The 25,821-nt window shown below is 33.7% G+C and overlaps 6 protein-coding genes across 6 annotated transcripts; 4 read left to right on the top strand and 2 right to left on the bottom strand.

Moving 5' to 3' along the window:
• Nucleotides 1-444: 444 nt before the first annotated feature.
• SAPINGB_P002193 (uncharacterized protein) lies at nucleotides 445-2,208 on the top strand (the record flags this gene model as incomplete). Its single annotated transcript, XM_031996912.1, has 1 exon — nucleotides 445-2,208. The coding sequence occupies one exon, from the start codon at nucleotides 445-447 to the stop codon at nucleotides 2,206-2,208; it is 1,764 nt and encodes a 587-aa protein (XP_031852803.1).
• Nucleotides 2,209-3,056: 848 nt separating this feature from the next.
• SAPINGB_P002192 (uncharacterized protein) lies at nucleotides 3,057-3,569 on the top strand (the record flags this gene model as incomplete). The annotated part of the gene is made up of 1 exon (XM_031996911.1): nucleotides 3,057-3,569. One exon carries the CDS (start codon nucleotides 3,057-3,059, stop codon nucleotides 3,567-3,569), a length of 513 nt encoding a protein of 170 aa, XP_031852802.1.
• Nucleotides 3,570-4,795: 1,226 nt separating this feature from the next.
• Nucleotides 4,796-6,514, top strand: SAPINGB_P002191 (uncharacterized protein; the record flags this gene model as incomplete). The annotated part of the gene is made up of 1 exon (XM_031996910.1): nucleotides 4,796-6,514. One exon carries the CDS (start codon nucleotides 4,796-4,798, stop codon nucleotides 6,512-6,514), a length of 1,719 nt encoding a protein of 572 aa, XP_031852801.1.
• A 2,429-nt stretch (nucleotides 6,515-8,943) lies between these two features.
• Nucleotides 8,944-12,099, bottom strand: SAPINGB_P002190 (uncharacterized protein; the record flags this gene model as incomplete). The annotated part of the gene is made up of 1 exon (XM_031996909.1): nucleotides 8,944-12,099. The coding sequence occupies one exon, from the start codon at nucleotides 12,097-12,099 to the stop codon at nucleotides 8,944-8,946; it is 3,156 nt and encodes a 1,051-aa protein (XP_031852800.1).
• Nucleotides 12,100-12,674: 575 nt separating this feature from the next.
• SAPINGB_P002189 (uncharacterized protein) lies at nucleotides 12,675-13,514 on the bottom strand (the record flags this gene model as incomplete). Its single annotated transcript, XM_031996908.1, has 1 exon — nucleotides 12,675-13,514. The coding sequence occupies one exon, from the start codon at nucleotides 13,512-13,514 to the stop codon at nucleotides 12,675-12,677; it is 840 nt and encodes a 279-aa protein (XP_031852799.1).
• Nucleotides 13,515-22,384: 8,870 nt separating this feature from the next.
• Nucleotides 22,385-24,955, top strand: SAPINGB_P002188 (uncharacterized protein; the record flags this gene model as incomplete). The annotated part of the gene is made up of 1 exon (XM_031996907.1): nucleotides 22,385-24,955. The coding sequence occupies one exon, from the start codon at nucleotides 22,385-22,387 to the stop codon at nucleotides 24,953-24,955; it is 2,571 nt and encodes an 856-aa protein (XP_031852798.1).
• Nucleotides 24,956-25,821: the final 866 nt, after the last annotated feature.

The following is a 25,821-nucleotide window of genomic DNA, read 5'->3' as shown; positions in this document are numbered from 1 at the left end:
TCATTTAAAATCAACTGAAAAAAAAAATTAGATAGACTTGATATTTTAATTTATGAATAAATGATAATACTCTTTTAAACTATCTCAAGATATTAAAACCGAAACCATTCTAATTTTCTATCCATAGAATATAGAAAATAAAAATTACAACTAAGTAAAAACCCTAGATTTATTGATCTATAAGCATGGTAAGAGTTTTGATGAATTATTATAATGTATATACATTGTTATTTTCTCATATCATTTGGATTCATAAAAAAGTGCTCTTCATGTTGTAAAGCCGTACACTAAAAGCTCACCTTGACCAACATTTGTCTAAGGATCAACCCTAACCCTACTTATACCAAATGACCTTTTCTACGCCATCCAAACCAACCAAAAAAATCCCGATTTTTAGGTCTCCACTACCAAAAAAACAAAAAAAAAAAGAACAAAAAAGACAAAATGCTAACACTTTTGAGGAAGCAAGCTATCAGGGCTTCGTCAAGAGTATTGACTCGAGTTGTATCGAAACCTACGATTGCACTTGCCAGTTACTCGCACACATTGTTTAAATCTCCTCGTACTTTTTCCCGCAACTATAACCCAGGACAGCAACCACCTCCGCAAGCATTCCCTGCGCCACCACCCCAGCCGCCACCAGGATATGCGAAGCGCACTCGCAACCGAGTTTTTTTTGCAACAGCTCTTCTTTTCTTGACATTATATGCCGGTTGGAAGTATTTGACATTTCATCGGTATCCCCCCACAGTTGCGGATAAGTTACGCAAGGCATTGTTTGAAGAGTACAATGAAAACTATGCTGATGCTTTGAAGTACTTTTTGGAAGCACTGCAAGAGCTGGACAGATTGCACGAAGAAAAAATGAAGGAAATTCAGCCTCAGAAGAAAGGCCAGCAGCCTGGTACTCTTCCTGCGAATATTCGCCTCGACAATGACTTCTTTTATATTAGCGATGAGTACACTGGTCTTCAGATTCGAATTGCACAAGTTTATGAGAAGCTTTCTCTTGAAGAAGATGCTATCAACATGTATCGTGAGATTGAGAGTGTTTACATGCATGCACTTAGGGCCAATATGATTCCTGAGAACAAACGACTTGAGATTATTAAGCGTAGTTTGGGTTTGTCGCTGACTGCTGCAGCTCTTTCTACTGGTTATCCTGACAGGGTTTTGGAAACTTCGATTTCGCTTGCTGCCCACTTTTCTATTGCACAAAAGGAACTGGAGAAACTGCATCCAGAACTTGCTCCTTTGTTTGAGGAGGAGACATTGCGGGTTTCAATTCCTGGAACACTGCCCAGCTCTCCTGAAAGTGTTGGAGTGCGCGCTGAATCATCTCAGGCCGAAAAGGATGGGAGTACTCGTCGTGTGAGAGTGAAGATTTCTATAAACGTTTCTGATACGCCTGAAGCAGTCGAGGCACGCTTGAAAGCAGCTGAGCTTTGGGAGCCTTTTAGAGCCGAGCTTTTCTCTGCTCGTTTGGTTTTTGCAATTCTCAGCATAAGCCAAAAGGATTATCCTACTGCAATTGAATCGACATTCAATACTACCAAATGGATGGTTGCTGCCGGATTCCCCTTGGATGATGTTTTGACGTCATTTTTTACAGCAGGGACTTATCTTTATTTGCAAGCTGAAGAGATTGAAATGCAAAATTGGCTTTCGGAAGAACATAAAAAAAATGAAAAGGATCCCATCAAGCTAAAAGATTTCACTTACGATGATTTTAAAGATCAGTTTAGACAGGAACTTGAAACGCCGTTTTTCCCTAAACCGCCTCCAGGATCTGTCTCTAATGAGTCTTTGGACAATGCTGGAATCATTTTCCAATCGATTATGACCATCATTAATAACTTGCCTAGTAGTGTTCGACGCAAGGGTACGATTGACGAGATTTATGCTTTGGCCATGTACTCGCTTGGAGTTGTGAACCTACACTCGGGAGACTTGGACAAGGCTCAGGAGCTACTTCGCGAGGCTCGTCTTCGAGCCAAGGGATGTTCGTTTGAGGTTCTTGCTGATCAGGCAGACAATGAGCTTGCAACAGTTGACGATTTGCGCAAGTATAAGGAGAGTGGCAATAAGGATGAATATTTGAATGGATTGTATAATCGAATGGGTGGCCGTCACTTGGTTATGGATTACCGTGTGGTACCGTTGCCGGATGATGCACCATTGTCTTTGTCTAGTCTTTCGAAGTCTTAAAGGATTTCTTGAAAGAAAAAAAAAAGAAAAGGTAATTTAAGGAATAATATTTCCAATGTATATATGAAAAAAAAAAGAAAAAAGAGATGTTTAATCAGGATTGTATTAGGACACACATATACACAATTTTGTCTAATTGGTAAAGAGGTAGAAAAAGGTAAAAATAACGAAAACACCATCCAAAGTGATTTTAATGGTTTGGAAACTTCCAAGTTTTATATATGAAGCTGTTTTAAATTTTTTTGTAAATGCAAATATAACATTTATAGAACCTTAGTCTTGGGAGTTTAAAGAAAACTGCATGAATTACGGAAACTATGGTCCAAATATAAACATGACAAATCAGGACTGGCGATGAACGGCTCGGCAGGCCTATTTGTTTCTCTCCATTAAAAGTTTGTGGAGCGCGCGGCTGTAAAATTATCTAGTTTTTTTTTTTTTTTTTTTTTTTAAAAGTCTCACAATTAATAAAAGAAAAGGGATGTAAAAGTTGGTAAAGAAAATTGTTTCGAGACGATGAAGTTAGTGAATACAACGATATTAATGCATTTCAAAAGGCTTTTTTTTTAAAAACACATTTCTTTAAAGTTAGTTATTTTCAATAATCATTTATAGCTCTATAGGATTTATGAATCAACCAATTTCAAAATATTTGAAGAGAATTGAGGGGTAAAAAATAGATGGAATTTTCAAATATAAAAGAGACTACAAATCCCTATCAAGTTCTTTTTTTCTTCTTCTTTTTTTCTCATCATCATTCTATCTTCATTCAATCATTCCAACTATTTGACACTCGTTTCTTTCTTTAAAAAAAATCTCGCATTCTTTTCCTTCAATACTAATCAAAAATGGTTTCCTTCAATACTATCCTTGCTGCTGTTGCTGCCACCTCTGTTGCTGTTGCCCAGCAAAACACCCATGCCAATGCCTGGGTTGACGGTGCTCATGAATCCATGGTTAACCACCAGCAGGTTGTTGAGACTTACAATCGCCAAATGGCCTCTACACCTCGCCAACCCCACAATGCTGACCGTATTATTGCTGCCATCACTGGTGCCGATTCTCAGATCGACAATGCCATTGCCACTGTTTCCCATGCTTTGGCTCCCTTCACTGGGGGTCTTTCCCTTGCCGTTGGAAATTTCCTTCTGGGTCCCTTTATCCAGTCTGTCACCAATGGTGCTGAGGTCATGATTGGCAATCTCGTTGGTGGTGCAGAGGACCGCATGCAAACTGCTGCCACCTCTTATGCCTCTAACTTGTCCAACCTTAGAGCTCAGGCTGTTCGTTTCAATGTTAACACCAGCCGTCTTGACCGTGCCATCAACAACCTTCAGGGTGCTTTGGCCAATGCTCACTAAAGGATTTTTGTCTTTTGGAAAGACATTTTTTTTTTAACGTTGGCTTTTTTTTTTTTGATTTCAAACTATTTCATCGTATTGTTTGATTTGATTTGATTTTTTTCTTTATATTTTTGTTATAACAACTCTTTTTAATACTGCTGGCGGTATTAAACCCAATATCTTTGAATTGTTTTTTTAATATGTATACGCTGAATATAATATTGTCAAAAAATAGTGTCAAAAATTTTTTTTTATTAACTCTTAACTGGTGATATATATATATATATATATATATGTACTTTAAGTATATATACATTTATTGTAAGTTTTAATTTCTATTATTTTTTTTTTGTCTCAACCCGCTTCCGCAAGCCGTCGAAATCCAAATTACCTATTTAGGACATGATTCACGTGACTAAAATTTCATATCGCATCGAGCTGCCTTCATCGGTGGCTCTCCCTTTTGGCTTCTCTGAGTTCGCCGCATCCCATTTGCTAATTGCAGCCCTGAGCGAGAGAGCGAGAGAGAGAGTCATTGCGATAAACAAATTCACACAATCAAATGCGGAGCAGAGAGAGGAGGGGAAAGAGGAATGGGCGAGTCTTACAAGCAGCCTGTCAAAGTCGTCAAACGAATTGCCGGTAAGCCATCCCAATTAGCTCTCTATCCAGCGGCTATCTGGGTCGCTACATCCGTACTAAAACATTTAATGAAAAGTCCTCCTAGAGGGGTCGAAGTGGTGATCTAGACCTTATTACAATATATATTATTATTATTATTATTATTATTATTATTATTATTATTATTATTATTATTATTATTATTATTATTATTATTATTATTATTATTATTATTATTATTATTATTATTATTATTATTATTATTATTATTATTATTATTATTATTATTATTATTATTATTATTATTATTATTATTATATACAATATATTTAATATATTCAATCACCAAGTCTGGTATAGTGTGGCTCTGCGTGCTCTATGATTGTGAAAACATTGGGTCCGCGCCTATAAAAAAAAAACCCGCCCTTAAGGATTTTCCCCTCCCCACAAGTATAAATAAAGACTGATTTCCTCTTCATTTACCATTTTTTTTCTTTCTTCTTACCATTCACTCACTTAAACAAAAAAAAACTCCCTTTTAATATTTTTTTATACAAGTTTAATACTTATCTTTCAATTCTATCCTAATCACATTAACCCCTCTCTACAATTACCAATTCATAATGGTATTCGAGTACTTCAAACATAGACGAGATATCAATCTCAAGAGAAATGAGCGCGCAGATAAAATTTCTACCCTGGAAAAAGAAGGCTTTGGTGAACCCCTCACCGCCCAGGAACGCGCCGCTATCAACCTCTACACTGAAGATGCTGTTGCCCAGATCAAGTCCGGTGCGCTGGACGCGTCGGTCCTCTTCCGCGCATATTCCAAGCGTGCTTTGCAGGCACAGCACGATACAAACTGTCTGACAGAACTACTTATTGACCCGGGTTATGCCGAGGCCAAGGCCCTGGACCCTACTACTGAGGAAAACAAGTCTAAGCCTTTGCTCGGCTTCCCCGTTTCCGTCAAAGACACCCACAACATCAAGGGCTACGATTCTACCATTGGCTACACTGCAAATGCATTCCACCCTGCTACCAAGGATGCCCCCATCATCAGAATGCTCCGCGATGCTGGTGCAATCCCCTTTGTTAAGACTAACGTCCCCTACACCATGCTTTCCTTTGAGTGCTACAATGACCTGTGGGGTTACACCGATAACCCACACGTTGCCGGTTACGCCCCTGGTGGCTCTACCGGTGGTGAGGCCTGTCTCCTGGCTTACGGTGGTTCCCGTATCGGTGTCGGCACAGACGTTGCTGGCTCTGTCCGTGTCCCCGCCCACTTTTCTGGCTGCTACTCTCTTAAGTGCTCCACAGGCCGTTTCCCCAAGGTTGGTAACACCACTTCTATGAGTGGCCAAGAAGGTATCCCTGCCGTCTACTCACCCATGACTAGAACTCTTCCTGATCTGGGTTACTTCCTCAAGTCTGTCATTAGCATGAAGCCTTGGGAGTATGACTACACTGTCCATCCCATGCCTTGGGATAACTCTGTTGAGCAGGCTTTGAAAGACAAGGCTAAGAACACCCCTAAGGAAGTCAAGGTTGGTGTCATTTATGATGACGGCGTTGTTACCCCCTCTCCTGCCTGCCGCCGTGCTTTGGATCTTACTCTTGATGCTCTTAAGGCCCAAGGCTATACTATTTCCGAGTTTGATGCCCCTGAACCTCTCCAAGCCCTTCGTATTGCTTCTCAACTTCTTGTTAGTGATGCTGGTAAGGTTGCTCTTCGCAAGCAGCGCTGTGGTGAGCACAATGATGCTGGTGTTGATCGTTTCATGAAGGGTGCTCGTCTCCCTCGTTTTGTTAAGAAGATCTGGGCTTGGTTCTTAGAAAACATTTGGGGTGACCACGTTTGGGCCACTCTTGTTCGCGACTGGAATGAGAAGACCATTGTTGAGCGTTGGGATCTTGTTGCTGAACGTGAAGGCTACAAGGCTGCTTTCTTTGACAAGTGGTCTGAGTCTGAAATTGATTTCTTGATTACTGTTCCTAATGCCACTCCTTCTTTCCCCCACCGTGGTCTTCTTGAGAGTTACGCTTCTTGTGGCTACACCTTTATGTTTAACCTTCTCGACTACGCTGCTGGTATTCTCCCCGTTACTAAGGTTGACAAGGAAAAGGATGCTTTGCCTAAAGACTTCAAAATTAACAAGCTCAACCGTGTTGCCAGAGGTGCCTATGTCAACTACAATGCTGAAAAGATGCACGGTCTCCCTGTCGGTATCCAGGTTGTTGCTCCTCGTCTCCGTGAAGAGACATGCCTTGCTGCCATGGACCTTGTTTCTGATGCTCTCCAGGCTAACGGCACTACTTATGAATTGCTTAATGCTTAAAAAAAATGAAAAAAAGGGAAAAGTATATTGGTAAAAAAAATGAAAATTGGGTATAGATTTTGTAAACTAGAGAATATTTAACATAATGAAATGGTTATTGCTTGTTTAAAAAATACCGCCGCACGACAAAATTGGGAAAGTCTAAAAAAAAAAATAAAGATTTGGCACCAAAACTTGGCTTCTATAGTTGTACCTGAAATATTTCAAAATATATATATCAGGGGGAAAAAATGAATCATAGGCAATCATGGCTTAGTTAGTATATAAGTATAAAATTTGAATCATGTTTGTCAATTAGCTATTAGTTTGTGAAGAAATCAAAAAGCTTTCTAATCATAGATTCCCAAAGGTTCGCTACCGGCTAGATTTGCCTAATTTGTATTTGAATCCATAATCTCCCTTTAAGGTTATCTTTCTTGCAACTTACTGGCAGCCTCTCGTAATCTTTCAGATATTGTCGCTCACCCAGTTCGTATTCGGCTTTGTACAGTAGGTCTTGCCATATTTTCCACCACTGGTATCTTATATACACACTTGACAATTTCAAACCTCTCAAGTCGCTTTATTTCAATTCATTGACAATTCCCTCTGCAAGCCATCGCCTACCTTTTAATAATTATTATAATAATATAAGAAAAGTTTTACAAGACTAGTCGACGCACAACTTAATTACTATTACTTTTCAAAAGACCGTCATTTAAACATCAAATAAATCATATAGGCTTAATCATTTAGATCAAGTGCTGCAACGACCAAAAAACTACTGTAATCTTGTGCATCTGCTTCTAATACCGCTAAAGTGGCAATATATTGGACAATCAATTAACTGATATTGTTACTTAATTAAGCAATAATTAGACCTGGCCAGCCGTGGTATATATTACTTTACTTAATTAAGTAATTATTTTTTATAAACTGAGGGTAGCCTCCAAAATATTTTTAAAAAAAAGCAAAATAATGAATGATGATGATGTGAAATGTAACTTCTTTCAATTAAAAAATCTCTTGCCTTGTTAATTAAATCCATCAATAAGCAAAAAAAAAATAATCTTTTGAACTAACCAAAAAGAAACTCTCCCGAGCGTGAGTCGAACACGCGGCCTCAGGATTACAATGAGCCATTACAGTCCCGCGCTCTACCAACTGAGCTATCGAGAGTTCTTAACTGTTTTGATACGATAAGAAATGTGGCTAATTTAAGCTTCATTTCCATTAAAAGAAAAAAAAACAAAGCCGGAAGAGAACTTCTAGGGGAAAGGGCTGGATGGTGTAAAGGATAACACGTTCGCTCGATAGCGGAAGATACTGGGTTCGATTCCCAGAATACCCCCTTTTCCTGAGGATGTGTACGGGAGTATACACCTAGACTGAAAACCATAGGCTACCCTGGTTACAGGAATGCCGACTCTTCCGTACAGTCTAAATAGCCTGCAGGTGATTGCGGGCCGTATCTCTGACGGAAGAGATTTAGAAATACATGGGCGTCCGTGAAGATAAGTGGAAATGGGTTGGGAAGGTTTTGGGACCGACAGACTGGTTCTCCCTGTTCCTCGTAAGCTGGCATCAGGGCCCATCTTCCGGGCTACCGGAGACGCACAGAACAGAAACCACCCGTACTAAAAAGGTACAAATGAAAACCGGCAAGTCACATAGTCAGACAATAAAAGGATAGCGCAGATGCTGATGTTATATAGTTCTATAACCCTTGAATAAAAACAAACAAACAAACAAACGAAGAGAACTTCTCTCCAAGCTTGTGTGAATTTTAGTAAACAAAAAAACCTTTTGGTGTAATTTGGCTGCAGTCAGATCCTATATATTGCTTTTGTACAACAAATTGTGGAATATGTCTTATGAATTAGGAATCATGAAATCTTAAAAGAGTTGCTCCCAATGTTGAAAGTGATGCAAAAATATTTCCCTGAAAAGATTTGTGGTGAGAATCCTATTGCACAATTCCAGAGAGCGGCTGGAATTATAGCCAACGATTCTGTTTACAACTCAAGCGACCATTCGAGTAAATATTTAAAATCAAAAGATAAACTAAATTTTTTTTTATTGAATCTACATTAAATATAATCTAGCTGAAAAAAATAAAAGAAATTAAATATGCGGTGATCCGTACAATATATCGACATGAAAACCCAAACATGTCCCAGCTATAGAATTCTTACCAAGAATAAGAACCTGAATCTCATGCACAGGCATCGACTTACAGTGTAACTTAAACCAGCAAGAAGTTTACCAAAATCAAAAAATCTAGTACAGTATAACAGAAGTGGGTGAAATACAGTGTCCTCATGGACTAGGCTTTTATTGCTATGGATAGTGAGGTCAAAAAAAAAGAAAAAAAACACACATTTATAAGTACATTTGTTGAAGAAACCTTATAGAAAAAAAAAATAGAAATAAAAAAAATGCACAGTAATTTAAGGAACAAAGATTTTTGAAAAAGATTTGACTTTGCGGCGACAGCAGACGCAGCTCTTGAAACTTTTCATTGCCAGGGTCAAGCGGCAGTCTTCACAGAGAGCAAAGCATTTGCATGGCCATAAGATAATTTCTCGCGAAGCGCCCTGGCACACCACGCAAAGAGTCTCACGGACCTCATCATCAGCCACGTATTTTTTCCGACGCTCGTTAATGGTTTGCAAAAGGGTTTGCATATCGTCCCATTCGATTTCCGCATAACGTGACCTTGTCACAATGAGATGACGTTCTGAGCAGCCTTCATGCCCAACATCAGTAGGGGTAGGTGATGCACATGAAGAAGATGCTGCAGAAGATTGAGACGAATTGGCACCATTGGATGCCAAAATACTTGAGCGTAAAAGACCTCTAGTGATAGATGAAATATCCACACGAGGTGCTTCTGCACCAGAAACTAAAGATGCGGCTCCTTGCAAATGTGAAATAAGCATGCGTCGTCTTTCAATCTGTTCAGAGTTTTGGGGTGCTAATAGCGCCAAAAGATCCTCTTGTGTAGGAATCAAAAGGTCGTATAGTTCGCTGAGTGTGGAGCGAGAATCGTCAGATATCACAACTTCTGTCTTGGTTGTAGCATCTGGGTCACTGAAAGCAGATAGACGTTGTTGTGATACTTGGTCAACATAGTTTTTAACATTACGTCGACGTAATTGACGTACACGTTGACGAGACTCTTGGTGTTGGCCGTCATAGTCACTCTCATATTCGTATCCATACTCATCAGTTGAATAACCATCATCGTTTTCAAGATTGTCAAAATTTTCATCAGGAACATAATCTTCTGAATCATCACATTCGGGTAAAAGATAGCCCCAAAGTAAATTCATATATGCCTTGCCTGGCTTTTCAGATTTTAAAGTTTTGCGGACCTTTGATTTAGAGGTATTTTGTTTTTCGATAATGTTGCCATATTCATCAATGTCCTCATAGTCGTCATCATCATCTACAGCCTCTTCGTCGAGATTCTGATAGAGGTAATCACTTTTAAGTTTTTCATAAAGCTTAAATCCCTTTTTCAAATAAGCTGTCATTTCATCATCGCTCTCATTTCCATCTTCAGAGTAGCTGTTGTTATCGCTAACTTTTCTAAACAATTCTTTGTTTTGATTTTTTAAGATGTTTAGCATTCTTTGAGTTTCTTCTCTGTTGTTATCTTCATTATAATCACGACCAAAAACAAACTTAAAAAGATACTTAAGGCCCAGGTATCTCATGGCAAATCTAATAACCAAAGAAGACAAGATAATAGTTACTCCACGAAGCATTCCAAAAACAATTAAAATGCGGTAGGTTGTACGGAAACGATCTCTTCCCTTATCTGCTTCAAATGCATATTCTGCACTCGTATTATGGTATTCATTTTCATCCTGTTGGTCTGATGAATCATCTAAATCGATCTCAGCTTTGAAGTCATTAGGAGGAGTTTCGACGTTTGCAGGAATAGGAACTTCATTGTCATAAGGGGACTTTAAAGATCTCAATTTACCAGCCTTGCGGAGTTTCAAAATTTCAGCTTTTGCATCTGGTCGATCAACAACAGTCTTACCATCTGGAGCAACAGTTACCAATGGTGGACACAAAATATCACCATTTTTATCTCCAAAAGGCCATTCATCAACATTTGATTTTTTCCCAGAATCTTCTAGGGCTTTTTTGTCAACCCAAGTCATGAGAGGATGTGTAAGTGTGACACTTTCATTAAGGTAGGTAGCTTTAGTAGCGGTCGTAAGAGCAATTACACCAACTTTAACCAAGCAAGTGTAAAAGTCTTCGCTTAGTGAGATTGGTACTGTTCTGAAGGATGTTCGTAGATTGCGCTGACCTCCTGAAAAAAATGAAGCGAGGCCGTAAATTGCACCACAGATTGCAATGATGGTACACAAAACAAGCTGTGGCAAGTAACCAATAATGCAAACAGTTGGAAAATAAAAGAGGCGCCCAATAACGATGGAATATCCAAAATAAGAAAGAAACAACAGACCGAAAAAAGTAGAAGGAATCAGACGATAATCTTGGAGGTTGAATGCACCAAAAATGTGTGAAGTGATTAAGGACAAGGATAAAATGAGAGAAAGAACCAGAGTTTCCATTGACATATAATGAGAAGATTGAACCTCCTGAAAAGCCATGGAATATTCAAAGAGGGTCATTCCGGATTCCGAGTATGGAGGCAGGCCCTGGATAGCATTGGAAAAGGTTTCAATGAAGTGACCAGCACAAATACTACCATAAAGATTCCAAAGAATAGATGGGGATGGGCAATCTTGACCAGGCTTTAATGCGAAATAAGATGGAATATAGGTTTTAAGTTTGACATAAGTTGGTGAGGTAGATCCAGTTTTTGGACATGTCATAGCCTGGATCAAAGAATAAATGCGGCAAAATAAAAGGTAAACGGCAAGAGATCGGAGCATAAGACGAGATGCTAAAGACAAGACAACTGGGCGGCGGGTTGTTGCAAAGGCAATGGTGCGGTTGAGGATAAGTGCCATAACGATGCAAAGAATGGAGAAAGGAGAAATAAGATAAAGCATAAGGGCCCCAAGTCGGCCATTGCCAACATCGGTATCATGAGCCTGGTTAGTGATGGCTTGTTTTAAGGAAAAAAAGACACGTTTAAGAACAAAGCCAGATTGATTGGTGGCGGTAGAGTTTTTCTTTCCCTTGGATATTATGACAGTACGGGAAGTAGTGGGGGTATTGTTTTTAATTGCTGATGGTGAAGAAGAAATTGACTCAGCTGATTTTAAAGTATTAGACTGGGTGTCTTGCATAAAATGCGCAGCCTCGGTGGCATCAGAAAAGTTATTGTTGATATCTAAAGTAGCTGATGGAGATGGTGAAGGAGATGGAGTTGGTGATTGAAGCTCCATCTGCGCTGGAGCAGTTGGAACGGTTGGATCGTCAACATTAAGCGTAGGACTAGCGACGGAAGCTACGGCTTCAGCCACAGATTCGAGAACGGAAGAAGCGACAGCCGATGAAACAACTAGGGATGCCGACAGACTTGATGAAGAAAAAACCTGTGAGTCAGGATCCAGCTTCTGAGATATATACCGGTAAAACTGGTAATCTTGAAGGGGTTCTAAAAAGTTCATTTATTAAAATTTGAGAGTTGTAAAAGCCATTCCAAGCACAGGAATATGGTGGTATTTTTTTTTTTTACTCAAAAAGAAAAATAAAACAAAAAAGGAAAAAAAGAAAAGAAAAGAAAAGAAAAAAAAAAAGAGGGGGACAGTATAAAATAGAAACAAATGAAATGAAATGAAAAACAAATGAAAATATCAGGGAAATTTACTTAAATATATAAATATATACAGTATGAATATGGTGTTAAAAAGAAGGAATAGACGAGTTTTTAATTAAAAATGCAAAATTGAAGATTTCAGGGTACAAAAGAAGATGCTGGACAAAAGTGGAGAGACGGATCCAGTAAAAGACAGTAAATGGGTTTGGGTTAAGCACGTGATATGTTACAAAAATGTGAAATATTGTAATAACCAGATAATAAAAATAAAATAAAACGCATGTGTAAATTGTAACAGACTGATAAACATGAGGCTGCTCAGCAAAGTAAAGTCACCCCTCTTTTATCCTTATCGCTGCCATTTTTTTTTTCAAAATACCCAGAAATTATATTAAGAACCCAAATTTATATATATATATAGTACATTTAAGGAGCAGTGTAACCACCGTCAACTCTGATATCGGCACCAGTGGTATAAGTGGAAGCATCAGATGCCAGATATAAGTACGCGCCAACAAGCTCTTGTGGCTCACCTTCACGGCCCAAGGGAGTATAGCTCCACCATTTTTCCTTTGTCTCTCGAGGGACAAAGTCAGAAATCTCAGTAGCAATATAGCCAGGAGAAATAGAGTTAACACGAGCAAAACCAGCCCATTCGACAGCTAGAGACACAGATAAGTGGCGAACGGCAGCCTTGGCTGCATTGTAACATGCCTGGAGTTGAGGAAAGTTAACAATGTGACCCGACATGGAAGATGTGAAAATCAGGGATCCAAAGCCCTGTTCCTTGAAGATGCGACCTACAAACTTAGCGCAGTAGTAAGCACCATTGAGATCGAGGTTAATGACCTTGTTCCATTCTGAGTGGTCTTCAGGGTCAATTAGAGGACCAGCTGTCCAAGGAACGCCAGCATTGGCAACGAAAATGTCAATCTTGCCAAAGTCTTCCTTTGCTTGCTTAATAGCCTTTTCTACGGCATCAGAGTCCGTGACTTGAACCTTATATGCTTTAGCCTTAATACCGTACTTTTCAGCTAAAGCCTTGGCCTTATCGTCAGCATTGTGCGAATTGTACCAAATGGCAACGTCACCACCTGCTTGAGCATAGGCCTCAGCTACAGCATAGCCAATGCCAGTAGAAGAGCCAGAAATGACAGCCACCTTATTCTTAAGAGAGAACAAGTCAAGAACGTTGGCAGCTGGTTTAGGGGCAGGACGAGGAAGAGGTCCCAAACCAGTAAAGATAGTCTTAATTTCAGATGACATTGTATTTATGTATGCAAGTATTTAGTGAAAAGTTAAAAAAAAACAGGGCAATTGGGTAATTTGACAAAAGTTATAATTAATTTGAAAAAAAAAAAAAAAAAAGTAAATGAACAAAAAGAAAGTTAAGAAGAAAGGGGAAATTTAGGTGTTTATATAGTTTTTCGGGGAGACGCCAAACTTGCGGAGCAGAAAAGTGCGCAGCAGTTTTTACATCTGGCAGAATCGGAATAAAGAGCAAGCAGCAACAGGAGTTACTAGGTTTGGCGATATGGGCGGCCCTTTTTTGTTTTTTTTTTTTTTGGGCAGGTCTGCTTATTTCTACAGTAAATATTTGTCAAACTTATATAAATAATTTAGTTTTTTTTTGGTGAATAAGATATTAATAACAAATGAAATCTTTAAGATGTCTTTTATTTTTTCATCAAATATGATTGATAATTTATAAAATATATATATATATATATATATATATATATATATTGAAATTGATATTTTTTTAAAAATGTGTTTATTTTTTTTTAAAGTTTTTTTTCAATTTTAGGTGAAAAAAAATAAAATAAATGCGGGGCCCAACTGGAACCTCTCGCGATTCATTTTTGAGTTGAAGAACACTTAGAGCAACAACAACAAAAGCAGCAACAACATAAGATGTCCCTTTTTTTTTATATATCTTTTAAACTATATAAGCTTTAAAGAATGTCTTGAAGATAGAAGTTACGAGTAATGTTCATTATTGCATGCGATTTGCAGTGGACTGACAATCCAATTGAGTTTGCTAAATGTTCAACAAATGGACTTTTGTATTTCTAAAAGGATAGCACGGAAACTTTTGGTCGTAATAATGACTTACGTCACACCTTTTTTTTTTTTTTTTTTTTTTTTGGACTGAAAATATATTTATATATATTTCTAAAAATGAATAAAATAAATAAAAAAAAACAAAAAAGGGAAGACTTATTCTCAGTATTGGCCCGCCACAAAGTCCGTCATCGTCTCCCTTTGCAGATCGGTACGCACCCCCCAGGCTTTTCCCGTAGCAGCTCCGTGCCATCTATGACGTCGTTGCTTTTCATTTTTTATATCCTGACAAATGTCTAAGCCCATACAGAATCTTAGTTGCTACTAGCAACACCTTACCCTTACCCTGATATTCCTAGTAACCTGATTGTTAGTTTCTTGGCGTCCATACCCCTTGGAAGCTACTAGAAATAAAGACAAGCATACCCAATAGTAACTGGAATCAAAGAAACAAAAATTGTCTCCGCTACATATCTGTAGCCGTAACAACAACAACAACCTTAGATTCCATCGGACTTCAAGCAATCAGTTTTGTAAAAACAAAAAAAAAAAAATCTTATGTTAAGGTTAACTTCAATTTTTTCTTTTTATATTGACTTTATCTCAAGTTAGGTAGATTTTTTTAATTCTTCTTCAAAACACTCAAATACCTGAGGATTATTAAGTTTTTTTTTTAGAGGCATTTTTTTTCTTTTACCACCTACTTTTACTTTGTTTTAAGGTGCGCACGTGTAATAACACCAAGTTGAGTGTTTCAAGCCCCTCTTTCTTGTTAAGACCTCTTCTGCTTAAAATTATGCACTTTCAGGATACCGGCTATAGTACATATTACAACTCTGTAACCAGTTTCGACCTGCTTTAATATTACTAAGCCCAACCAATATAGTACAAGTTCAACCGGGGCGATTTTTCATCATTATCAAAATAATATAAAATTTCTCTTTTAATTACGAATGATGAAAATCAATATAAACATTTGTCTTTTTAGTCACTTTTAAATTTTTTCTACATTTCCTGAAACTCTTTAATTACTACTTTAATTTAAAAGAAATCTTGACTGTTAAGTATAAATTGTGATTCCAATCAATGAAAACAAAAAAGAATTATTATTAAATAATAATAAAATATAACAAAAGGTTAATATTTTATTTATTTATTTATTTTTAAATTTTAAAGGTAAAGGTAATATTTACATTAAAGACTGAAAATACCTTTGAAATTAATCAGGTCAATACCATTTAATATTCCAATGATATCTTTAGAATGAGTGTAATAACAAATTTTAAAAATGTGAATATGAATTTTGAATTTTGAATTTTGAATTAACTTATAGTATTGTTAAAGGGAAAAAAAAGCATACAATGAATTCTATGAGAATATTGCCAGGCCTTTCCAACATTCATTACCCCTTCTTTCCTTGAATAGAGACCATGAACCACTAAGAACTTATAAACTAATTCCTTACTTTTGGTTTTATTTTTATAAAATGAAATAAGCGGAACCTTATCCAAATTAAAATAGGTTTTTTATAAATCCATAAAAACTAAAAGATCCAAAAGATCCAATAGAACCAAATTGGAAAACGGGAAGAAACAGCTTATTTTATGCCTTCATAAAAAAATTATTAATGTTATACTTTCGAGAGCAATCTTACTGAGTGCTAAATCTTTTCCAAAAAAAAAATTTTTTTTCAAGTAATTTAATTGCCTTTGCTCTATTTTATGTTTATTGACAAACTTTGTGAATTAAAAAATTCTAGAAATAAACCAATTGAAAAATTTAAAAAATGAATTAAAAAACATTCTTCTATTGAAAAAAAAAAAAAAACTCGGCAAAACTGATGTTTCATGATAAACAAACATGGCTTAAATTGACTATATATTTATATTTATTGCATCACTAAAAAGAGGAAAAAACCCTTGATTTGATGATCATCTTATTTCATGTATTTTTGAGTATTTATCCAATATAATGGTTGACAACTAAATCTAAGATAATGAACTTTTCAAAATATACCTACACTTAAAAAAAACAATTCAATTCAATCAATTGTTATAATATAAAGTCAATTCATTAATTTATTAATAGGGATATTATTATTAATTATGGAAATATAATAAGCCAATTAATTTTAAGGGACATTCTTCTTTAGCCAATTAATTGCTGATAGGTATAAGCGGTCAAGTTTTAAATGAAAAATGTAAAGGCGAAGTTCTGAAGACTGCTCATGTCTATAGTAATGTGCTGTAACACAATATCAAAATCAAATAAGATTTAGCATCAGCGAAAAGTTTTTGGAACCTCTCATCTATTTATTTAACTAAAATGTTCCGAATCTTGTTCTTCTAGTGTTTCCAGTCTGGCTCGGCAAAAGAAAAAAAAATTAAAAAAATAAGGGTCTTTTTTATTATTAATCTTTTCCTTTTGTTTAAAAATTTTTTATAAAATTGATAACTTTTTTTGTTTCTTTCAGAATCCTGATTATATATCACTGATTCCAGTGTTGTGGTTCACACCATCTGCTCTTTTGGTTGCTTCTTTGAATTAAAAGTTGAGTGTCAAAAGGCAAAGAGAAAACAGTTGAATGTCAAAGTGGAAGAAGAAAATATAATATTAGATGAAAAAAAAAAAAACAAATCAAGGTACAGTACAGAAGTACAATCTTTTTCATCATGTTTGCTACTTGTATTAGGGAAGTATTTAATTGATAATTTGGTAAAGATTTTCTTCTTTTAAAAAAAATAAACCGTATTTTTTTAATTATTTTAATTTGTATTAATATTAATACATTAAACATAACAATAGTGTTATGTTTATAATTAATTATTAATTTAATATTTTTGTTAATCTAATTGGATATTTTGGAATCTCTCTCTCTCTCTCTCTCTCTCTCTCTCTTTGAGATTCAGTATGCTTAAAACGTGTAAATTGAAATTTCATAGCCTAGAACAAGCTAACTATAAATATATTTTTTTTTTTTTAAGTTTATTTAAATTTCCACAAAAATGAAGAAAAAAAATATTTATTTTTAAGGAGATCACTGAAATCATTCTTTAAAAGCTTTATAATTGAAAAGATTTAAGAAGGAAATGTCCAATTGAAGTCATTTCTCTTTCGGCAATTCTTTTAATCTTTTCAATTCTCTGTTATACCATAAGAATGTATTTTTCTGGCGTTATTTATAACCATTAGAATGGATATTAAAAGCTAATTTTCATTACTTAGGGGTTACTTTGATATTTTGATTAATAAATATTTTATTTTCAAATTTTATAATTTATTAAAATTCAACTTTTTTTTTTAAAAAAAAAAAAACTAAATTAATGGTATTATGAGATTGATTACATTAATTATAAAAATAATGGTAGGATGATAAAAGATGCCGAAAGACATTGCTGCAATATTTTATATGGTAGGCAGATATCTATATAAAATATTTTTTTTGGGGTTCTTTACTGGATTAGTCAAACATCAAGCCAAAAAAAATTTGTTCGTATTTCGAATAAAATGCTACAATAATTAAACAAAAAAAAAAGAACTTAACAAAATATTGGTTGGATTAAACATAAATTTAATTAAGTCTTAGTAAACTATTGATGGGCAGTTAAATTAATATATTACTTATATGTAAGTAACAAGTTAAAAAAAAATTATTAGTAAATAAACAGAACATACAATGTAACAAAATCAACAATTCATTTTAATTTATATTCTTTATTTCTCCCTTCTTCTCTTTAAAATTTTAAAATAAATTTCATCCAATGAAAGTGCATCTCTTTTATTATTATTATTATTATTATTATTATTATTATTATTATTATTATTATTATTATTATTATTAAAATAGATATTTATAGAAAAGAGTTAATTTTTAGCGGGTTTATGTTTTAAGCAGTAGTTTTTAAGTTTAATGCAGAAATATCATGGGTAAACCTATAAAGAAGAATTGATGAAAACATTTGAAAAAAAAAGAAAAAATTTTAAAAAAAAACTTACTGAAAAGAATAAATCAAACAAATTTACTTTAACTGTTTTGTTTTCCACAGTAAACATTTGCTATGCTAGAAACTTTAGAAATATCTGCAGAACATCCTTACAGATGATATTTTATAGAATATTTTTTTTTTCCAATATTATGGTAAAATACACTTCTCATCTATGCTCATGTGGAATAATTCCTTTTACAAATATATTACACATCGTTATTGTAAATTATATATATTAAAGGATAATGTCGAATTTTTTCATGTATTTTTATTTTTTTACTGTATAGTTGAATAAGTAAACAAAAAGAAGACTCAAAATTCCATCATTTCCTTACAAGCAAATATTTTAATTTGATATTAATAATAATAATAATAATAATAATAATAATAATAATAATAATATATATATATATATATATATTGGTAAACATCAAGACGGTTTAACAACAATTGATCCGAAGCTCTAAATTGTCTGTAAACAGAATTTCGTTTTTACTGATAAATTCCATTATTTAAATAAAGCAAATTAACTTGTTCCAAAAGGTTTGAACCAACTAATCTAGTGTGTACTCTTGAGTTGAAACAATATTTAGTTTTTATTGTTTTTTTTGCTTAAAAAAAAGACTTTGAAAGATCTATAATTCAATAATGGACTGATTTGAAAAGCATGCGATTAGGAATATTTTTCAAGATAACTTACTGTTGATTAATAACCTGGGCAAACAGTCATGTTTATTGATTGAAAGTAGCTTTCTGTTAACTGTAAGATATAGTTAGGCGATTTACAAATAAATTTTATATCTTCTTATTTTTAAAGAAATATAGTTATAAATTCATATAATAATTTTTTTTTTAAAAAAAAAAGTTCTTGAAAAAAAATAACTATTAAAAATTGTGAAACAAAAAAAAAAAGAAAAATCATTAATGAGAGTTTGTTCATTTCTTTTAATTGTTTAAGCTTAACCCTGGTTGCGGGTAACTTTTGACTTCATACTTTTTATTCAGGGGATTATTCAGTATCACAACGTAAAAACCTTTATTTAAAAGCTTTTTTTTTTTATTTACCATGACTTTTGAAAAAAAAAATATATTTTTGCTTAATTTTAGTCAAAGTTTGATAATTATGTATATATATTTTTGAGAGAAATTATTCCAAAAAAAAAAAGAAAGAAAAAAAAAGAAAAAAACTTTTTTTTCTTATACGGCTGATGACAAATTCTATGGAAAAAAATTTTTTTTTAGAAAAAAAGTTTATTCCGACCCATGAGACACACATAGAATGTTCTTACATCAAATAAACAATAGCCTTTTTCCAATACTTTCAAAACCTTCTAAACTTGTGCATTTTCACAGAACTCTGTATTTAAATTTTGATGGGCCAAGTTAAGAAAAAGCGCCATAGAAGGTTTATTTTTTTCTAAAAAAAAAAAAAAATAAATAAATGTTTATTCAGTCTTCAATATCTTATTCAAAATAAATATATAAATAAATAAACAAAATAAATAAATATATATAAATAAAACTTCTAGTATTGGGCTCTCACATAGAATAAGGAGTTGAAAAAAATTTTGGAATTAAAAATTTAGGCGTAACGCTTCATCATAATAGCCAACCTCTATGAAATTTTTCTATGAAAAAATTTTTTAATTCTTGAGTTTACTGTTAGGTCGGACAAATAATTGCCCCTACTTTGCTAGTAGTAGTCACTTTATGAAAAAAATTATATATATATATTTCTTTTCTTTTCAATAGATATACGATAAATAACAATTTTTTTTTAATAAAGAAGCTAATCATTTTGAGCTTAATGCGGATTGGGTTGCTGTATCTTTTTTTCTAACGCAATCTACCTCGAAACTTTTATATTTTTTAAAAAAAAAAATGAACTGCTATAGGAATACTGTAATCTATTTAAATCATTGAGTCGTAAACTTTGGTCATTGTATATCCTAGGTTTTGTTGTAAATGTAGCTTAACAGTCTCATACCAATATGTAACTTCTAAAATATTCATAATAAAGAAAGGAATCTAATATAGTTGTTGCAACCGAAATAATTTTTGGTTATATGTATTTTATATATATTTTAGAAAACAAACTCGATTAATAATGGATAGCAGTCGCAAGGATTGAAATCAAATCTTTAAAAATAATATATATATATATATATATATATATTAAATTTAATGTATTTTTTTTAAAGAAAAGGAAAAATCTATGAATTAAAATTATTAAAATTATTAAAATCAAGTTTAGGAAAAAAAAATTTTTTTAGTTACTTAATAGGGTAGAAAGAGAGATATAGAAAAGCAAACTTCTGCAATCACTATCGGTAATTCTGCGTAACCGTTTCTTCTTTTGAGCTTTCTTTTTCATTAAAATATTTTTCAACGGAATTTCATGTTGCCGATAATAATAAAAATAATAATAATAAATAGTAATAATAAATAGTAAAAAATAATAAATAATAAATAATAAATAGTAAAAAATAATAAATAATAAATAATGAATAATAAATAATAAATAATAAAAATAATAAAAATAATAAAAATAATAAAAATAATAAAAATAATAAAAATAATAAAAATAATAAAAATAATAAAAATAATAAAAATAATAAAAATAATAAAAATAATAAAAATAATAAAAATAATAAAAATAATAAAAATAATAAAAATAATAAATAATAAATAATAAATAATAAAAATAATAATTGCCTATCCAATTAAATACAAGTGCTTTCAACGAAACAACTTCGGCAATCTGGCTAGATACATAAATAATTTTTTTTTTTTTTAAAAAACAAAATAAAATAAAAATTAAAAATTAATTTAAACTAATTTAAACTAATTAAAACTTTTATTTATTTTTTTTTAAATCATCATGATGGAAGCTTGTTTCTATTTAGCACATTTCTCCTGACACTGGCAGCAATAGCCATGTTTAATTTATTAAAGGTTAGGGGGGGAAGGAGAGGGATGTGATTTTAGAGTTGCACTGCGTCAAAAAAAAAAAAAAAAAAATTTCAAAATGATTAGGTAATAATATTACTGTTGAGTTTTTTGCTCAACTCCTTGAACATATATTAAAGTCCAGCCATTTTGAGAAGCCAAAAACGGGTAAAAGTATTTGATGATCCTAGTTTGGCAAAATGCATATTATAATTCATCTAAAACCGTTCTGTCATTTGACTTTGTCATGGAACCTTTTTATTTTTTATTTTTATTTATTTTTTAAATAAATAAATGTATAATTATTATTGGCAGAGAAAAGACAACAAAAAAAAAATATGCATATATATATTTATCATAAAGGTGTTTTATAATATTTTAAATAAAGGAAAAAAAAAAAAAAAAAGAGTATCAAAGAACAAAAAAAGAGATTTAAGGAGACTATCGTCATTATATTTGAAAAGTTTCATTAGTTTGGGAATTTAGATTTTTTTTTATAAAGAAAAGTTTGTAAAATGTTAATAAACCAAAGATCAAGAATATCTTCTATTCTTTTTTTTTTTTTTCAACGGATTAAGAGATTTTTTTTTTTATAATTTCCAGAATTAACAACAAGGGATGCAAATTCCTTTTAATATCACATAAATATTTTATTTTATTTTATTATTTTTTATTGAATATAATAAATAAATAAAAATTTTATAAATTTTTTGGCAGTTGGTTGGTTGTGATGTTGTTGTTGTTGTCGATGATTGATGATGATGATTGATACATAATAGCTTTTCCCAAAGTTTTGGTAGCGTACTTTACTTCATTCCAGGATTTTAAGCTGAGTAAAAAAAAAATTAAAAAAAAAAAAAGATAAAAAAAATAAATTTCCGTGTTTTTGTTTATATTATCTCTTTCTTCTTTCTTTTTCTTCCTTTCTTCCTTTTTTTTTTTTTTCAACACCATCAGTTATATAATTTGTTGAATATCCCTATCTCAATCAAAAGATTTTTTTTTTATTTGTTTGTTCTCTCATGGGATAATATTTGTTTTTTTTTTGTTACTTTTTCTAGCTCTTTATTTACCCTTCTTTTATCATTTTAACAAAACTTTTTAAAGTCTACCACCACCCAGGACTTAATTCCAAATATGCACCAGAACTATGACCCTAATCAACAATACCAGTTTCAAAACCAGCAACAGTATCCAAATACCAATGCCCAGCAATATCAACAGTTTTCACCGCAACAGCAACAGCAGATACCGACTCAGCAAGTTCATTCTCAACCAATCTTTCCTCAATCAGTTCCACAGCAAACTTACCAACAGTATGTACCCCAGCCTGCACAACAATACCAATTAGCTTATACCAAAGCTCAACCTCAGCAACAGCAGGGACAAGGACAAGGACTTCCTCCTATTGAAGGATCTACAAATCATGGCCAACAGCAGCAAAATCAAAATCAAAATCAACATCAGCAACAGCAACAACCTATGACATACATTCCATATCAGCAGCAACCTCCACAACCTCCACAACCTCCACAACCTCCACAACCTCCACAACCTCCACAACAACACCAACAACCTCAGCATCAACCTCCGCAACAACCCCAAACCCACTCCCAAATATATATTCAAGCATACCAACATCCCACCTCGTATCTTCCTCCTCCAATGTCTCAACAAATACAGCAGCAACCTCAGGTTAGAACACCTCCGTATCAACAGTATACACCGCAACCAATCACTACTACTACCACGTCTTCTTCTTCATCCTCTTCCCAAGAAACAATAGCGCCAATTTCTTCTTCATCTCAGACAAACATCTACAGCTATGCTCAGCCACAAAGTCAATATATCACTGGTTTTCAGCAACCACAAGCCCAAAACACATCGTTTGTCTTACCCCCACCTTCTCAAGCATATCCACAACAGACTCATTATGCAATTCAAACACCATCCCTGCAACAGGCACCGCAACCCCAGACGCAACCGTTTCAATATTCTGATACTTCTCTACAATCTCCTATTGGTCAAGGCTCTACAGCGTTGGATACAGCAGTCACAACAATGGTGCCAGTACCACCACTGGGATCCACTCAGTCTTCAGTAATGACCACCCAACAAACAACAATTGACCCGATGATGCAGCAACAGCAACAGCAACAACAACAGCAACAGCAACAACAACAACAACAACAACAACAACAACAACAACAACAACAACAACAACAACAACAACAACAACAACAACAACAACAACAACAACAACAACAACAACAACAACAACAACAACAACAACAACAACAACAACAACAACAACACCATCATCAAAACATTCAAGCATCTCTACAAACCCACATGTCTACTCCTATGGAAGTAACAATTCCACCCTCCACAACTTTATCTGCTCCTCTATCATCAATCCCTGCACAAGTACAAGCTACACCGCAAGTTTCTGTGTCGCCTATGGCACCAGTCCAAATGCAAATGAATGCTCCTTTACAGACGCCCATCCAAACTTCTGTGCAAACCCCAATTCAAACCCCATTGGCTGCGCCAATATCAACTACAGTTCCATTATTACAGCCTTCAATTCCAGGTCCTTCATCAATTGTTACCCCCACATCTTTACATCCAACTAAACCCATGCGTCCATCATCAAAACGACAAGCTCATTCTTATTCGGAAAGATCATATAGTCATGATAGTCATTCTCGAGGTTCAAGCAGTTTTATTCCAGCTTTTGGATCAAGTACTGCTATACAAACTAGTAATTATCGATTTTCTCTAGAGGTTGCACAACAGCCTATTCGTGCTCGCATGTGTGGATTTGGTGATAAGGATCGACGGCAAATTACACCACCTCCTTGTGTAAGACTTAGAATATTTAGTGCTCAAACAGGACAAGAAGTCACAGACTTGATGTCAATTGATTCCTCGTTTTTTGCTTTGATTGTAGAGTTGTGGTCAGTCGATATGAATACAAATATGTCTTTAGTACATCCCTCGGGTCAAATATATAATCCTAATAGAGGCCCTGCACATGGACGTACTGCTTCAATTCATCAACAGCAACAAGAGCAGTATCAATATTATCAACAGCAACATCAGCAACATCCGCAACATCCGCAACATCAACAACAACAACACCAGCAACAAGCAACCACTCAATATTATGCTCAACCACCAGGTGGTCAAATGGTACCCCATGTTCCTTCCGTTTCAACTGCAATTGGATCACAGGCTCCAATGGTCTCTGCATCAGCGGCTCCTCTCACTCGAAATTTGATTGGAACTTTGGTGGCAATGGCAAATAAATTACATGATTTAAGCGATAATATGGGTATTTGGTTTATTTTACAAGATTTATCTGTGAGAACTGAGGGTGAATTCCGTCTCAAGTTTTCATTTGTGAATCTAGCTGATGCAGTCATGCCAAGCATAACTTCAGACCTTTTAGATCAAATTGCAATGTCTGGACAAGGACAAATGGTACCAGGTCATGACACTCATGGCCAAGCCGAAAAAAATATAGACCCTTCTTCTGCTCCAATCATTGCTACAGTTTTCTCCGAGCCATTCCGATCTTATTCTGCAAAGAAATTTCCTGGTGTTATTGATAGCACCGATTTATCTCGATGCTTTGCTACGCAAGGCATTAAAATTCCCATTCGGAGAGAACACAGACCTAAAGAGAGACGAAATAACGAATAGGAACAAATAAAAAAAAACCCATTTTTTACTTAAAACTCAATTTTAAATACGATAGACTAATACTTATTTATATATATGGATTTATATTTTTTATTGTTTTCCTTCCCTATATCATTTAATCGGCATTAACTGATTATTTAAAATGATGAATAAACGGTTTTTACACCAAAACTTGATTACCAGTAATCTATAATAGTTTTTTTTTTTTTTTTTGAAAGTGAAATGAAATCAGTTTGATATTTAATGCTAAAGAAGTTTTATCCGAACTTGACAAAACTCGGCTTTATCTTGCAAGATAATCAATTGATTGATTCTTAATCTTAGCTAAAAAAAACTGTTTCAGGACTTAGTCCAACATTTATGGATAATCCATAAATGTTAGTCGGTTAGTGATTCAAATATTAATAAGTTTGTTAGATTCATAGACAGCCAAAGTTTTTTTTATTAACCAATTAATATTAAATAAATAAAAAAGATAGTCAAATAGGATGAAATTATGATTTTCCATTTTCTCCATGTTTTAAAGAAAACTGATATTAAACGATTGTTTATCTATTACAAGATTTTTTATTTCCAGAGTTGTGGTTTTTATTCTTATGGCTTCATTAAACTTATACAAATAGTCTGCAACTTATTTAAATAACAAGCAATTTTTTTTTGTTTACCGATATCCTGTATAAGTCCATGTAAATTAATAAACCAGAGAAAAAAAATTTCTCCCCCTTGAATAATTGTAAAAAATAACAAAAAAAAAAAACTTAAAAGTGAATTCCAATTAAAATAATCATAGCTAAATGGTTTATTTTTTTTTAAAGTGAGTGAAATAATGGAAAAAAAAAAGCAAAAATATCAAAAATATCGAAAAA

This window comes from Magnusiomyces paraingens (genome assembly GCF_902498895.1).
Source record: "Magnusiomyces paraingens strain CBS 517.90 genome assembly, contig: contig2, whole genome shotgun sequence".
Classification (NCBI taxonomy): domain Eukaryota; kingdom Fungi; phylum Ascomycota; class Dipodascomycetes; order Dipodascales; family Dipodascaceae; genus Magnusiomyces; species Magnusiomyces paraingens.
Note: the sequence above shows the minus strand (reverse complement) of the source record. Positions and strands in the feature narration are given on the sequence as shown.